Genomic DNA, 17,227 nt, shown 5'->3' with positions numbered 1-17,227 from the left:
CGTTATCGAATGCCTTTTCTAGGTCTATAAACACCAAGTATGTCGGTTTGTTTTTCTTTAATCTTCCTTCTACTATTAATCTGAGGCCTAAAATTGCTTCCCTTGCACCTATACTTTTCCTGAAACCAAATTGGTCTTCTCCTAACACTTCCTCCACTCTCCTCTCCATTCTTCTGTATAGAATTCTAGTTAAGATTTTTGATGCATGACTAGTTAAACTAATTGTTCTGTATTCTTCACATTTATCTGCCCCTGCTTTCTTTGGTATCATAACTATAACATTTTTTTTGAAGTCTGACGGAAATTCCCCTTTTTCATAAATATTACACACTAGTTTGTATAATCTATCAATCGCTTCCTCACCTGCACTGCGCAGTAATTCTACAGGTATTCCGTCTATTCCAGGCCTTTCTGCCATTTAAATCTTTTAATGCTCTCTTAAATTCAGATCTCAGTATTGTTTCTCCCATTTCATCCTCCTCAACTTCCTCTTCTTCCTCTATAACACCATTTTCTAATTCATTTCCTCCATATAACTCTTCAATATAATCCACCCATCTATCGACTTTAACTTTCGTATTATATATTGGTGTACCATCTTTGTTTAACACATTATTAGATTTTAATTTATGTACCCCAAAATTTTCCTTAACTTTCCTGTATGCTCCGTCTATTTTACCAATGTTCATTTCTCTTTCCACTTCTGAACACTTTTCTTTAATCCACTCTTCTTTCGCCAGTTTGCACTTCCTGTTTATAGCATTTCTTAATTGCCGATAGTTCCTTTTACTTTCTTCATCACTAGCATTCTTATATTTTCTACGTTCATCCATCCGCTGCAACATATCGTCTGAAACCCAAGGTTTTCTACCAGTTCTCTTTATTCCGCCTAAGTTTGCTTCTGCTGATTTAAGAATTTCCTTTTTAACATTCTCCCATTCTTCTTCTACATTTTCTACCTTATCTTTTTTCAGACTCAGACCTCTTGCGATGTCCTCCTCAAAAATCTTCTTTACCTCCTCTTCCTCAAGCTTCTCTAAATTCCACTGACTCATCTGACACCTTTTCTTCAGGTTTTTAAACCCCAATCTACATTTCATTATCACCAAATTATGGTCGCTATCAATGTCTGCTCCAGGGTAAGTTTTGCAGTCAATGAGTTGATTTCTAAATCTTTGCTTAACCATGATATAATCTATCTGATACCTTGCAGTATCGCCTGGCTTTTTCCAAGTGTATATTCTTCTATTATGATTTTTAAATTGGGTGTTGGCAATTACTAAATTATACTTTGTGCAAAACTCTATAAGTCGGTCCCCTCTTTCATTCTTTATAAACATTAAATAAATAAAATTTATTTAATGTTTATAACTTAACATTACATTTTTCTTGTTTTTGTATGTTACAACTAAAGGTGGAGAGGTTTTTTCTACCTTATATGCTTCAAACACAGATTTATATGTTACTCTATGTTATATGTTATTCTATTAATTGGAAATTTAGTTCAACAAGATTAATTTCCATTTTACTTAGATTCATAATCCATCGTCTGACATAGCTAAAATGTATCAAGTATTAGGTTCTAGTAATTCCAGTTTACAACGTATACTTTGGAGTGATTCTCCAGATCAGGAGATAAAACTACACATTACATATGGGACCGTTTGTGTACCATATTTGGCCACATTGTATTTAATTCAAATTGAAAATGTATTTCCACTTGCATGTAAGTCCATTTGAAATTATTTTTATATTGATGATCTCATAATGGGTTTAGACAACTTTGCTGATATGAAGGTAGCATATCATCTTACCTGATCCCGATTACCAAGAACTTAAAATTAATCAATTAGGCTGCTGGCAATTATTCCAAAAATTTTTTCAATCTATTTTGAGACAATGGTCTTAGGACTATTTGCAGCAACGCAATAAATGGCATTTTCCATCATGTAATCTATGTGTTGGAGACTTAGAAATCTTTTATGTAATCTTTGTATCGGGGTATTAGTTACCAACAAAAATTCTCTACCCACATATTGAAAACCTGAGAATCATATCCGGGCTCTGAGAATCTTGTAAGAGTTGCTGATTTGCAAACGGCTAACGATCCATTAAGACCTATTTATAAATGATGCCCGTTACCAATCCCAGATGATTAATTCAAATAATATATTTTCTTTTTTGTAATATTTTTTTGTCAATTTAACTATTTTATACACTTGTTTTCTTTAATTTCATTTGATTGTATTTTTATAAAATGTCTGTGAACACACCTATAAATATTGTTTTAATATTTGTAACCTGACTAAATATTTGTATTAGTTTAATTATGATTATGTAAAGAGCAAATTACTCAATTGTGACAGTAACAATATGTTAATTATATTATTGTACATTTATACAACTAAACTTGTTATTTATTCAAATACTGATTATAAATTGTACCTTTTATGTAACTTACTTGTAATTGCAAAAATCATATATTTAAAAAAAAAATTGATTTATTTAATTGTTTATAATAATTGAATCCGTATATCATATGATTTTTGGGGGGGGGGGGTATGTACAGACTCATTACATTCATGTTATTTAGAAATATTTCGGATAGCTCCATTCAGTTGTACTTGGCTACAATCAGATTAACACAGCTCTTAATGAATACATGGCTCTGTTCAGCTGCACTTGGCTCCTGACGATTCAGTGGCTCTATTTGGCTGCACTCGACTCCATATAGTTCACACAGCTCCTGACAGATTCATGGCTCTGTACTACGTCTCTGTCGTCAGACCAATCTAGATCAGTCTCCAAGGACTCAATTACTAATTACATGATGTTACATATAGGCTTACAAGTTTAATAATGTTATATATAAATTACAATACAAGGAATTTACATATACAATAACATACAAGATTAATAATGTTTTATGTGTATATATATATATATATATATATATATATGTATAGCAATTGCAATATATAATAAAAAATAATTTATAAATGTAATTACATAAAGCCTTTTTTTTCTTCAGTCATTTGAAGAGTAAGGCAATGAAGTTGAGGCTCAAATATATCCATACAGTATATGTAGTACATGTATTACATCCATACAATATATCCACGTAATACATACTTCACTATTACAAACACATTTACAATAATAACTACAATTTTTGGTACTGTGACTAGCAAACATTTTACAGTACTGTTTTCTTAACACTGTATTGCATTTATTAAAATAACCTTGTGTCATGACAACATAACATGTAATGTAAGATACAGACAACAGATTATCGATCTAATTTTTTGAATACTGCATCAAGAAAACTGAGTATTTTAACCTTTTAATTATTTCTTATGATAGAATATTGTTAAATATTGTATGATATAACATTCACATTGACAATGTTAATATTAATGCTATAGATTGTATAACTTCAGTCAGTATGACTTATCCCACTCTTCACACATGTTACTTTAAAATAATATCTGGAGATAGGATAGTTTGAATGGAATTTTACTGTTTTTGTAGAAACTGCTCAAGTGAGTCTTTTTTTAAATTAATTTCTCATTTAATCATTTAAGGTAGAAACCCCTCAAGTGAGAATAAGCTTTTCTTAATAGAGTAAAATGTAGCATATAAGTGTGATGAAACCTTACCTTTTGATAGATAAATTTGAATTTCAGTTATGAATACATTTAAAAGACAGATCAGTTGATAAATCCATGATGATGGATTTAAAATGATGATGGATTTAAATGACAGCGTATGACCATCACCAGTTGCTGGTTACCTGGTAATATTAAGAAATGGAAGGTTTAAAATAAGCCATAATACTACTGTCTAAAGATTACTTAACATTAGTTAACTCTTTTAGATATTGCAGATCCTTGACATAATTTTAATGTCTTTTAAAAAAAAAAGTTTAAAAAAATTATTTTGTTAAAATAAAAAATTACTAAATTCACAAGATATTCAAACTTAGAATAAAAAGTATCTTTGTTAACAACAGATTTTTTAAAAAGTCTTCTGTAAGGATGAATTGCTACATCACCTTCATTTGTAACATAATTATGTATTAGCTATCTGTGTTATTTGTCTATTTTATATATTTGATAATAACGTAACTACTTAGTTTACTTTCTTGCATGCAGTTGTCAAAAATTGGCCAAATCAAAATTGATAAAAATCTCTCCCAACTCAAGCGTCATGTATAAGATTCATTTTAAAATCCCCCTTCTCCATCACAGATTATGTTTTTAAAGCTTGCCTCGTCCTTAATTCCATGTTTATATAGTAGCATTTCATCTATTTGGGCAGAAGATCTTTCTGAACCGTTTCAGTAAAAATTATATTTTTTTCCCTAAAAGCACATAAAAACATGATCTATAATAAGAAAGTCTTCTCGATGCAAGTAAAAGTGAATTTTTTCATTTTTTATATTTTCCTAGTGAGATAGAGGCTACTAGACTGAGAAGAAGGGTCAGACTAGCAGCTGGACTCCCATTAATTTAGACTGAATCAAATAGCAGCAACATCTGTTAGTTTCAGCTCTTCTCATTCAAGTTTTCATTGAACTTGAATTATATTTTTTCTATACAAGTATGTGTTCGTGGATCTTTTAACCATATAATCTTTGTTGAAACTATAATTATTAGTATGAAGTGTTTTATTTTTTCAGGTGCAGAATAGTGATTTACATGAAACATTCCATAGTCAGCTTGAACGGGCAGAAGATGGTTTTTCTTTGGTTGCTGATTATTTTGGGCGTGGCATTTTCAATAAATTCACTTGTTATTAATGATGCAACACCTAAGTAGTTGATTTAATTTTTCTTGTTTATTGTAAATTGGTCATTATTTTCTTTTAATTAAATTTTCTTAAAATAGTTAAGTAGATATTAATTGAAACCATCAGGTATGTGGCAAGGTAACATTTTCTTTAATTTGTTGTTTCTGAACTAGGTGGTGTGATCTTTAAAAGTTAGAAAATATTTTTATTTTTTTATCAAGAATCACAAATAATAACATTTCTGTTCTGACATCATGGAATTATTGAATAAAGTAAATAATTATACAATTTGTTTCTCTTAATTACCATTAGAGACACTAATGGCAAGGGATGAATTGCTATATTTTTCCTTAGCTTGTTATTTATTTAGTGATACTTGGAAGTCTCTTGTTTCTATATTCATTAAATTATGTCATACACCTTTAATTAGTCAAGTAATAATTTTTAAAAAAAGAAGATAAATGTAGTTTTTTTTGTTCTTGATTATAGTATATATAACTCATTTCAGTAGATGTTATCGATTACTACAATTTTTTTGTATCCAAATATCATATTTACTTACATATGTAAGAAACTCAGATATATACATGAAACATTTTCAGGTGCGCATAAAATTGTGCAAGACACACACCCAAAAAATAATGGTGTAGGTTTTAGGAAAAAGTACATGTAAAATTTTCAGTTGATTTCTATTTATTTTTTGTGTAGTAAAAATTAAATAATAAAATATATACTTTAAAATTAAATTGTCATTAATTAAATATTATTATATACAAAAAATATGGTGCATTGATAAACACAATAACAAATAAGGAAATATACAAAGACTTGCAGGCACATCTAAAATAAAAAAAGAAGAAAGAGCCTATTGTAGAAATGTCGTATGGTGATTTTAAAAGACAAGCAAGTTAAAACACTAATACGGTAATTCTGAAGAAGGATTCTTACATGTTTTTTAATCTTCATTGCTGTTTGAATCTCCAACTTCAGAAGGGGTGTGACTATTGTCCCATACGGCAGTGTCATCATTTCTATCCAGGCTGTTAGAGATACAGCACTTCTTTAAGCTCTTTACTATCAAATCATTTTAGTTAAGATTCCATGCAGCCAAGATCCACTCACATATTAATGTGAAACTCAGCTTTTTCAGTCTTCCTGTAGGAGTTGTTTCATGTACTGCAGTTGCCATCCACTCGAATAAAAATGTTTCAAATGTTTTCTTCGAAAGGCCAATTAACATTGAGTGGCTGGAGTAATGACATCATTCTAGAAGGAATACAAACTTGCTTTGTTTTACTTTCTTGAAACATTTTTTCACATTGTCTGTTACATGTTCACGGAAACTATCCATCACTAACATAATTTTCAGTTTTAAAAGAGCACCAGATTATTCATCTATCCTTGTTCTTGGCACCTAATGACAACAGCAGGTAATTTTCAGCCTTTGGAAAGGTTTTACTATTAAATAAAATAAATGGTGGAAGTCTTTCACCATATGCTAATACTGTCATTTTGAAAGTACTAGCACATGGTATTATAATACTGTACAAATCTAATTTTCATAGCCACAATCAAACACTGACAGCATAATTGTTTAATCTGCTGGTACATAAAAGTAAACTGGTGTTTGATTGGCATTTCCTATCTGCCCTATTAAAAAGTTATTTTCTTGTTGTAACTGAATTACATGTCTCTTGAAGGCCAATAATTTTTCTTCAAAGGCATGCAGCAAACGTTGACAAATAGATATATGTTTTCTTATTGATAATTCATACCTATTCGTAAAAAGATTCAATCATCTTTGACTTGCTTTAAAATTTGGTATTGTAGCTCCTTCATGATTTATGTGGCTTTTAATTGTCCCATTCTGTTGAAACAGCAAATCATTGCTAACATATATCTTGTATATCTTGAATATAAGAAAACAACTGCTCTTCTACTTGAAACTTTTGAATCCTGTCATGAAATACGCTTCTACTTTTATTGCTATTTGTAAGCTTTTTTCTTTTCCCAATCTCTTATATACAGTTCTGGAATATCATATTTACGGCTGCTGCACAATTACAGATTTCTTCAGCTAAACAAATAACTTTAAATTTTTTGTTGACCATAAATGAATGCAAAATTTTACAACTCATTTTTAGTAACTCACTTAAAGTATTAACTGGATAAACTTAGTATAAGTATAAACAGAAGACACAATCTACCTTCACATGACTAAAACAAAATGAATACTGTAATAATAATTTATTTATGTTATATTTACTGTAATGGTGAAAAGATAAAGATGCTACGATTTGCTGATGATATAGTAATTCTAGCCGAGAGTAAAAAGGATTTAGAAGAAACAATGAACGGCATAGATGAAGTCCTACACAAGAACTATCGCATGAAAATAAACAAGAATAAAACAAAAGTAATGAAATGTAGTAGAAATAACAAAGATGGACACTGAATGTGAAATAGGAGGAGAAAAGATTATGGAGGTAGAAGAATTTTGTTATTTGGGAAGTAGAATTACTAAAGATGGACGAAGCAGGAGCGATATAAAATGCCGAATAGCACAAGCTAAACGAGCCTTCAGTAAGAGATATAATTTGTTTACATCAAAAATTAATTTAAATGTCAGGAAAAGATTTTTGAAAGTGTATGTTTGGAGTGTCGCTTTATATGGAAGTGAAACTTGGACAATCGGAGTATCTGAGAAGAAAAGATTAGAAGCTTTTGAAATGCGGTTCTGTAGGAGAATGTTAAAAATCAGATGGGTGGATAAAGTGACAAATGAAGAGGTATTGCGGCAAATAGATGAAGAAAGAAGCATTTGGAAAAATATAGTTAAAAGAAGAGACAGACTTATAGGCCACATACTAAGGCATCCTGGAATAGTCGCTTTAATATTGGAAGGACAGGTAGAAGGAAAAAATTGTGTAGGCAGGCCACGTTTGGAATATGTAAAACAAATTGTTAGGGATGTAGGATGTAGAGGGTATACTGAAATGAAACGACTAGCACTAGATAGGGAATCTTGGAGAGCTGCATCAAACCAGTCAAATGACTGAAGACAAAAAAAAAATTACTGTAATGTACTCGTTTGTGTATATTAAACAATGTACATTAATGTATATATATATATATATATATATATATATATATATATATATATATATATATATATATATATATATATATATATATATATATATATATATATATATATATATATAAAAATATATAGTTGCCTAAAGTTGCCTCTAGACCACTTAAATTTAATAAATAAATAAAAATGGATGATTATGTTAATTTTTTAAAGCTCTTCATGCATTTGTTATAGTCTTTTGATTATCTCATGTTTTTTCCTAACATGACTGCAACAATACTTATAATTCCTGATTGAAAGTAGTAACAAATTTTTCTAAACAGAGTTTATGTTATACTCTGAATGTTATGTTATATGCATTTTCATTTTTATGAATCTTCTTTTGAACATACTCTTTATTTCTCAGTTCAAATTTATCATTTTATTTTTCAGTTTGAATTCCCTTTTTTATGGATTAGCTGTATACCTTTCATTTTGCATCCCTTTTTCTGTTTCCTAAATAAATACTAATTAATTATTTTTCTTGTTAGAATCACATTTCTAATGCATTTTATAATGGTCACCAATTTTTTACGTGTTAATTTTTAATTTTTCAGAATCAATTTTTTTTTCAGGATCAAAATCATTTTCTTCAAAACCTGATACTGTGCAAGCATTTAAAAAACCAACCAATATGTCACAATCAGTTGATATAAAAATTCAGAACCCAGGTATTATTACTTTGTAGAATTTTTCATCAGTTGTATAACTTTTTTTTCAGCTTAAATTGGCAAATATTTTATTTCATTCTTAATATAATTTCATACATTTATATAATTTTCAAACATTTGTTTAAAATATCTAAACTTAGAAAATGCGTTCATTTAACTTTTAGGATAATTTTTTTTATAGTGTGTTCTATGCATTCAATTTGAAATGTATAGTACCAAAGTCAACTTGTCTACACACACAAGAAAAATTTCATAATTTGGATTGTAGTTAATTTAATATTTATGATGTTTATATAATTTATTGAAACTGAGATTTCACAGTAAATACTATTTACTGTACTTTTTCCTGATTTGAGGTTTTTAATGTTAATTATGCTTGTAATCATTTGATTTTTTTTAAAAATGTTTTTCTAAGGAATTTTTCTTAGTTAAAAGTAACATCAAGCAGTCATTTTTTTTGCAAGGGCAATTTCAACACGATCCTTTTTCAGTAAAATTTTAATGTGAAATTACATTATATTGTTTTAATTAGACAATTGAATTCTGAATTATGTTAAAATTATTTTAGACAATTTTTCTTTGTATTGAAACCAAGCATATTTTTTTCTTTGACAGTGTACATCCGTGCATTTATGTTTATTGTATACATTGGCATATGTTGATATAAAGACCTGTTTAATTGACACTGAATATCAAATGAGTTGAGTATTTACCTGGTTGTATTGCTTCAGCTAATATGTTAGGATGATCTTTGTTGGATGAACTATCTATACTTGCACATTTATCTATTGTTTTTCTATTAGATAATCTGACAGTCTTCTTAACCATTCAGATTTCCTTTACTGTACAAGAGACTTTGATTTTGCAGTTTTCATGTGGCTGTTTCAGTGAAGTTAATACACAGAATTGGTAGTATTTTAAGTGATGGGTAGTTGAAATTAACAAAGTTTTTAAATTATTAAAATATGTTACTTTTGTCCAAAATTTAACTCTTGTTTGTGCTAAAATCCTTAACCATTCATTTCTCTATGAAATATAATTTTCATGCATAAAGTCTGAGAAAAATAGTTTATCTAGTAGCTCCCAATCCTAGTTTTCTTTGAAGTAGACCTTTTTTTCTTTGTTTAACCTCCAGGACCATCATTCGGTATTGCTTCAGAGAATGAGATGAATTATTTGTAGGTGTGTGAAAATGCCATGCCTGACCGGGATTTGAACCCAGGACCTCTGGATGAAAGGCCAAGGTGCTACCACTCGCGCCATTAGTGGTACAAAAAACATTGATTTTGCAGTTTTCATGTGGCTGTTTCAGTGAAGTTAATACACAAAATGATTTGTAGTGTGTGTGAAAATGCCATGTCTGAATGAAGTAGACCTCTTATGACTCCATAACCTATTCCCACAATCCTTCCCTTGCTTGAAACATTTTTGCAGTGCTCTTTTAGAACGGCTACCAGCTGTGCTCTCATATCTGTCATTATGTACTTCCAGTTGTTAAATCAGGAAACATTCAGAAGCTTTTTCAGCCTAAGGAAACAACAAACTATCATAAGCAGTTATTTCTGTTGAATAGGGAGACAGGTAAACCTGAGGAATTCTGTCTCTGACAAGAAATCCTGACAAATGACAAACGTGATGACGTCCTGACAGACGTGACAAATGTGAGTTTGTTATCAAGGTGCAGCTATCCCACATTGCATTGTATTCCCACAGGTCTGGCCTTTTTTCCTGATTTGCAACACAATGATGACAGAATCTCCAGACAGTACTGTTTGTTGACAGTGTGGATGCGTATACATGATACACAGCTGTACAATAGTAAAAAAAAAAAAACAGCATTGTTTTCATTTTATTCCTCACCTAACTTAATTTCTTCAGTCTTGGGAGATGATGGTGTCTTCCACTGTGACAACTGAACTTTTATTTCTGGGTTGTGCCCATACACCCAATATTCATCACCAATTATGGTCATAAGAAAGTTAGTATTACTGTTGGACTTTACAACGTCCTGTGCAGTATAAAAATGTATATCTTCCTATTCAAATGAAAGCACTTTTGTGACAGATTTTGCAACCACTCTGTGCATATCTAAATCATCTGTTAAATTTTTGTGTTGAATCATTACTAATTCAATGTCATTTGCAATTTCTTGGACAGTAAGCTAACTATTTTCCATTATCAAATTCGGCATGTTATTAATGAGGTTTGGATTTTGGCTTGTTGACTATCTACTAGTGCTAGTTACTCTCAGCTGAATTTTTGGTATTTTGAAAACTGTAATACCACTCTTTAATCTTTGTACAGCTTCATTTCCAAAACCCTGTTTAATCTTACAAATTGTTTTGCCTTGGCAAGACAAGTCATGTATAAAATAAAAATGTAAACACCTACTACACAAATACACAATAGCTGCTGAACAACAGAAACCATGTACAAAAACTAATTGTACACAACAATAAACACCAAAACAGTTGAGGCATTTGTCATATCATGACACCAGCTTTCCGATGCCCTCTTCAAAGAAGTTTGCCATCAGTAAGGTAAGGTACTTCTTGACAGCCTCCTGAAGTAGTTCGTTGGTGAAGTGTTGTCCACCTACCCATGCCTTCAATTCTCAAAAGAGGTGAAAATCACTAGGTGCTAGGTCTAGATTATACGTTGGATGGTTGAAAACATCCCACTTGAATTGTTTGAGAAGATGTTGTATCATGTTGGCACAGTAAGATCATGAATTCTCATGGATCAAAACCATGCCGGACAAGAGCATGCCTCCTCGTTTGTTCTGGATCGATCTGCAAAGGTGAGATAAAGATTCACAATAAACTTCCTTTGTTATGTTGTCCTCTGCTCTATAAAGTTCACCAACAAGACACATTTATTGTTCCAAAAAACTACAGCCATTGTTTTCCTGTTGCTCAGTGTCTGTTCGAACTTTTTTGGCTTGTTTAGAGAAGTTTGCATCCATTGCTTAGACTGTTGATCCTGTGTCACAATCCACAAAACCAAAGGGTTTTGTGGATTGTGACACAGGATCCAAGTTTTATTGCTGGTAGTGATAGACTTTAAAAACACCCTCCTCCTCATTATTGTAACATGAGAAACTTTAAGGCTGATGACATTCACTGTGATCATCACTCAAATTTTTGGGACCCAACATGCACACAGTTTCTGGTGCCTTAGGTCTTTAGTCACAATTGTGTACAGAGAAGACCTTGGAATCTCTGGGAATTTCGCAGAAAGTTCACTTATCGTAAACCTCCGTTTGTCACGGACAAAATCATCAACACACTCAACCAGGCAAACAGTAGCAACAGACTTGGATCCTTGCCCACCATCATCATGGATGTCCATTCGCCCTTCTTTAAATTCCCTACACCTTCCCATACACTACCATTACTCCAAGTGTTTTCACCATACACTAGGCTCATTCTGCAGTGCTACATCCTTCTACTTGCAGAAAACATATTACAGCTCACAGTTGGCGGGAGCATCTCTCTCTCTCTCTCTCAAAAATTAAATCGTTAAAAAATAAACCAATTAAGTAAATTTTCTCGTGTACTTTTAATAATACTTTTTTCGTTTCTTGTTTGACATGTTTTGTTTAAGTTTCTTTGACATTAGGAGGGAGTTTTTTGTTTTTTTTTTTTTATTATTATTTATATATGTATATTTTTATGATGACTTATATAAATTAAATAGGTAAGGGATTGATTAAATAATTCTAGATTCTTACCAGTTGTTGAATCTTGTTTCAAAAAGTAGGTATATTTACAATTGGTTGACAATTTATTACTGGAATACAGTTAAATTAATGTGTTACAAAGAAACTACTTTTATATTTATGTATAAAAAAAATAAAATAAGAACTTATATCCTATAGTTACAATATGAGGGTGAATATTATAGTTACAATATTCTGTTTTGCAAATATGCTAAGTCTAACTAGGATTCAAACCCACAAACTTCCAGATGAATGGTTGAGAGAGATCTTACTATTGTTTTAAAAAAGTTGAGTATTGTAAAAAAGTATTTTAGATGTATTTTATAAAAATATAATTATTTTGATTTTTTTAATTTAATTGAGAGAATAACATGTTGGTAATGAAATTTATTCTCTGTTAATGTAGATTAACAGTTTGTCTATTCTTAAGAAGTAAATAATTTTAATTTTAAAAGTTGTCATTTTTCTTTTATATTATGTTAATAAGGTAGTAAAAAATGTATGTCAGAAAACTTTAACTATCACTATTTAATGTCTATTCATTACATGATGCGTAGAATAAATTATATACATATATATATATGATTATTTAAAAAACATATTTTAATACTATGATTATTTTAATAGAAATTTTAAAAAGTGTAATTTAATTAATAATTATCTATAAATAAATATTATATTTTAATCATAAAGATATTTAATTGTATTGATAATATACACAAATGTTGTTTTAAATAAATTATAAAAGAAGTACATGCAGATGAAATAAGAAGAGCACAAAATTATTGCATTTTAGATGCAGATGCATTTTTAAAGTTTATCAGAAAAAATTGAAGTAATAAACTATTTTTTAATTGTTATTGTTAATTTTAATCTATTAGTGGTGATATTATATAATATAAAATTAATTGTATATTTAAATGTACGCTTATGTACTGTACTGTTCACAAATTATTTGTGCCCTAAAATTTAGATAGTTTCAGATTATATATTTTCGAGTGTTATGCTCAATACATCTGCATCTATATTTGTAGGTGATCCTTTTTGTAGTTTAACGCAACACTTTCATATTAAGATCCACTTCTAACTGCAACAATGTTTTCCTTCTGTTTTTTGAGAAAGAGTATGAAAACTTATTTAATTTTAATATGATGAACATATATCATTTTTAGCATTTTTCCAAAGAATGAAAGAAATATTTAATGGAGAGACCAAAATCAGGTTTTATACCATTTAAGTAAAATCATACATGTTTTACTCTCATAAACCACCTTAAAATGTAAAAATAAGAATTTTTTTTAATATCATTTTTTTTACTAGGTTCATATTTCCATTCATATTTTATACCACTCTACCTTAGTTTACCTATTACTTCATCTAACTTTCGTTTTTTTGTACACTCTTATCTTTATATATCCTTTTTACTTTCTATATTTCCTTCCAAAACAAAATTTATTGAAATTCAATGTTTTAATATGATTCACCAATCTTGACTTTAGTTTTATGACATCCTTTTATTTTATGATATCCTTCCACAAACTTCTCTTTTCTATTATTTGTCATAAAACTCATTTCAAACTTTATCACATAACCTTAAAATTTTCCTGGCACTTCATTTTAAAAATCTTTATTCTTTATTTTTATGGTTTTTCAATAGTTCATATTTTATTGCCACAAAGTCTTATATTCCCTATAAATATTTCTAATAACTTCTTTCTAATTCTAAAATTTTTGTTTAATTTGAGCACATTTGTCTTCTGCAAAAATGTTTTCTTGGTTTTTTCCAAGCTGCTTTTGGTGTCTTGTTTATTTCACCATCCTTCATAATTTTACTACCTAAATTCATTTAACATTGTATACTAATAATAAATTTTTGCTTAGGCAACTGTTAAAAAGAATGGGTTTTGGGACAAATACAGAAACACATTTAATAAAAGTGAACTTTTCTTTTTCTGTTTAGCTTCCGGAATCACTGTAAGTTATTACTTTAGAGGATGAATCAGGATAATATGTATGAATATAAAAAAGTGTACTCTTGTACAGTTTCTGGTCGACCACTCCTGAGATGTGTAGTTAATTGAAACTCAACCACCAAAGAACCAACCACTGGTATCCATGATCTAGTAATCAAATCAACAAAATTTACTGAAATTCAATGTTTTAATATATGATTCACCAATATTGACTTATAAACTGCCTTTACTAGAATTTGAATCTTAGAACTCTCGACTTTGAAATCAGCTAGTTTGCAAAGACGATTACACACTAGACCAACTCGGTGAGCTAATAAAAGTGAACTTAGAGAAAGCCAGTGATGCAGTACCTACCCACCGGGTTGGTCTAGTGGTGAATGCATCTTCCCAAATCAGCTGATTTGGAAGTCGAGAGTGCCAGCGTTCAAGTCCTAGTAAAGCCAGCTATTTTTACACGGACTTGAATACTAGATCGTGGATACCAGTGTTCTTTGGTGGTTGGGTTTCAATTAACCACACATCTCAGGTATGGTCGAACTGAGAATGTACAAGACTACACTTCATTCACACTCATACATATCATCCTCATTCATACTCTGAAGTATTATCTAAACGGTAGTTACTGGAGGCTAAACAGGAAAAAGAAAGTGATGCACTACCTGTATAGAAACTGTTTGAACTATTAGAAGAAAGTAATGTAATCTTAGAGCCTTAAGGATTCTGTATATGGTTAGAAAAATCAGTACTAAAAGTGGGAAAAATTTTCTGCTCCATTTTCTGCATCAAAGAGAGTCAGCCAGGTTTGTTGCTCATTACTGTTTTTGTTGAATTCTATAAAAATAACTTTCTGAAAGAGTGGAGTGTAATAATGTAGTCAGATGATTATGGTAGTAACTGGGGAATTCCTAGTCTCCTGTTTGCAGACAATCAATATTTATAGAATCAATAAAGAAAATTAAAACATATCTGAGAGCTGGGCAACAGCTCAGCGAACAAAAACTAAACTGTTAAGTCTTGCAGAAAATATTGTTATTTCAGGTTAAATCTAATAATGATTAATACTAAGATATATGAAAAGTATGAATTAATTCCTTGCAGAAGGAGAAGTACTACTTTAAAAACGCACTTACAACAGATGATGAAATGCTAATTATGATTCTATATGGAAACAATACTGCAGCAATTTACACAAATCAAAAAAAAATTTCCCAGACGAAAAATTGGGTGCACATTGACAGTTTTTTTATGTGGAATCATAAATCAAATATGTAATCATAAATATTATCATAAAATTTTAAAATACTCAATAAAATTTCAGGAGAAGACCTGTGTAATGGAGAAACAACTTTTGGATCCTCTACAGCAATGTCACAGATCTCACAACCTTTTGACCAAAACTAAGGCAACTCTGTTATGTCAACTATCCTACTTACCTGACCACACACCATCAGACTTTCTCTTCTTTCTCAAAATGAAATCCTTTTTGGAAGAGTGATTTGAAGCTTTTAAAGAAATTCTGCAGATTTAAGAATCTGTGTGCAATCCTGACAGAGATATCAGCACTGTTACTAAAAATGGTACCCGACCTGGAAGCAGTACATCGTCTCAGGAAGGGAGAACTAATGATATGAGCCTCACTAGGTTGTCAAAAAATAGCATAAAAATAAAAAAGAGCTTTTGAACGTATCTCTTAGAGTAATTTTTAGTGAAATAGGATGATAAAAAATTCACATAATAATATATTACAAAATGAGTTTAATAAATCACATTTTATATTTATAAAAAGGAAGTTAAATCTTAAAATAAATCTTTGTCATTAAATTTATTTATTTTTTACAATGTAGTGAAAGTACAATATAATGATCCATAATAAGTTCATTACGAAGACAATTTTTTATTTTTTTTTAAATATGGATTTAATTCAACAAATAAGCTTAATGATTTGGATAACCAAAGTTTGATAAGAAAAGCAGGTTTTTTATGAATGAATAACATCAGCTAGGAATTGGGATTCAAACTAAAACATTTCATCTTTAGATGAAAAATAATTTTACATCATCTATTTTGAATGGAATTATTTTAGGCCAGAAAGTGAAAAATTAAGAAACTGATAATAATAAAGTACCACATCAATACAGAATATGTAAGTTGATTGATCTAGAACATGAGTGGAAAATATATGAATTACAACTTTGTAAAAATAAGGAAAGTATTGCGATGTAATTTTGATAATGGAGAAGTTTAAATAAACATGTGTAATGTGTTACGTTTTTACATAATGAATTTCCCTAAAGCAGTATATCTTTAATGAACAGAAAATTTAAACTCTAGGTTTCAATTATCCTTTATTTGAAATAGAGATATAATGTTTGTTTAATACAATTTATATATTAAAAATTTACCCATATACATTCTCATTACATTCATACTCCATAGTGTTTAATGCTACAAGTAATGGTAATCTACATTATGCCTTCAAAAGATTCATAAGAAATAAAATGTTTCCAAATGTTGTATAAATGGAATGTATTAACCTACTAGAAATTCCATAATAATAAAAATAATTTAATATTATGATAATCTTTTCTGGCCATTATCAGCTCTACTTAGTTTTATTCCATTTAATTAACAAATGTAATAAATACTACGGTTGTTGTAGACTAACGTCTTGTTTCAGCATCTTTCTTCTTTTGTAGATTTTTAATACTTTCTTTAAGAACACTTTTAAGTTTATCATGTTCTCTTTTATACCACTGAATGTTAGCTTGAGATTCTTTAAAACTATTTTCAATATCTGGCATATAATCTTTAAAAAAATGTCCTCTTGCTTTAAGAAATCCTCTTAACTAAAAAACAAAACAAGAAAATTAAACTAAATGATAATAATTTTTTTTTTGTACAATAGAAGAGCAAAACCTTGGTAAATTGACAATAA

At 29.7% G+C, this 17,227-nt stretch overlaps 1 protein-coding gene across 1 annotated transcript in view; it reads right to left on the bottom strand.

The window, feature by feature from the left end:
- Positions 1–16,611: 16,611 nt before the first annotated feature.
- LOC142330075 (aminopeptidase N-like) overlaps positions 16,612–17,227 on the bottom strand; it is a 44,179-nt gene continuing 43,563 nt past the window's right edge. Inside the window, exon 9 of the mRNA XM_075375124.1 lies at positions 16,612–17,138. Coding sequence (XP_075231239.1) covers positions 16,953–17,138 — 186 coding nt within the window. The 3' untranslated portion in view covers positions 16,612–16,952. The remainder of the gene's footprint in view (positions 17,139–17,227) is intronic.

This window comes from Lycorma delicatula, chromosome 9 (assembly GCF_047948215.1).
Source record: "Lycorma delicatula isolate Av1 chromosome 9, ASM4794821v1, whole genome shotgun sequence".
In the NCBI taxonomy this organism is placed as follows: domain Eukaryota; kingdom Metazoa; phylum Arthropoda; class Insecta; order Hemiptera; family Fulgoridae; genus Lycorma; species Lycorma delicatula.
This window is presented reverse-complemented; position numbering and strand designations above follow the sequence as displayed.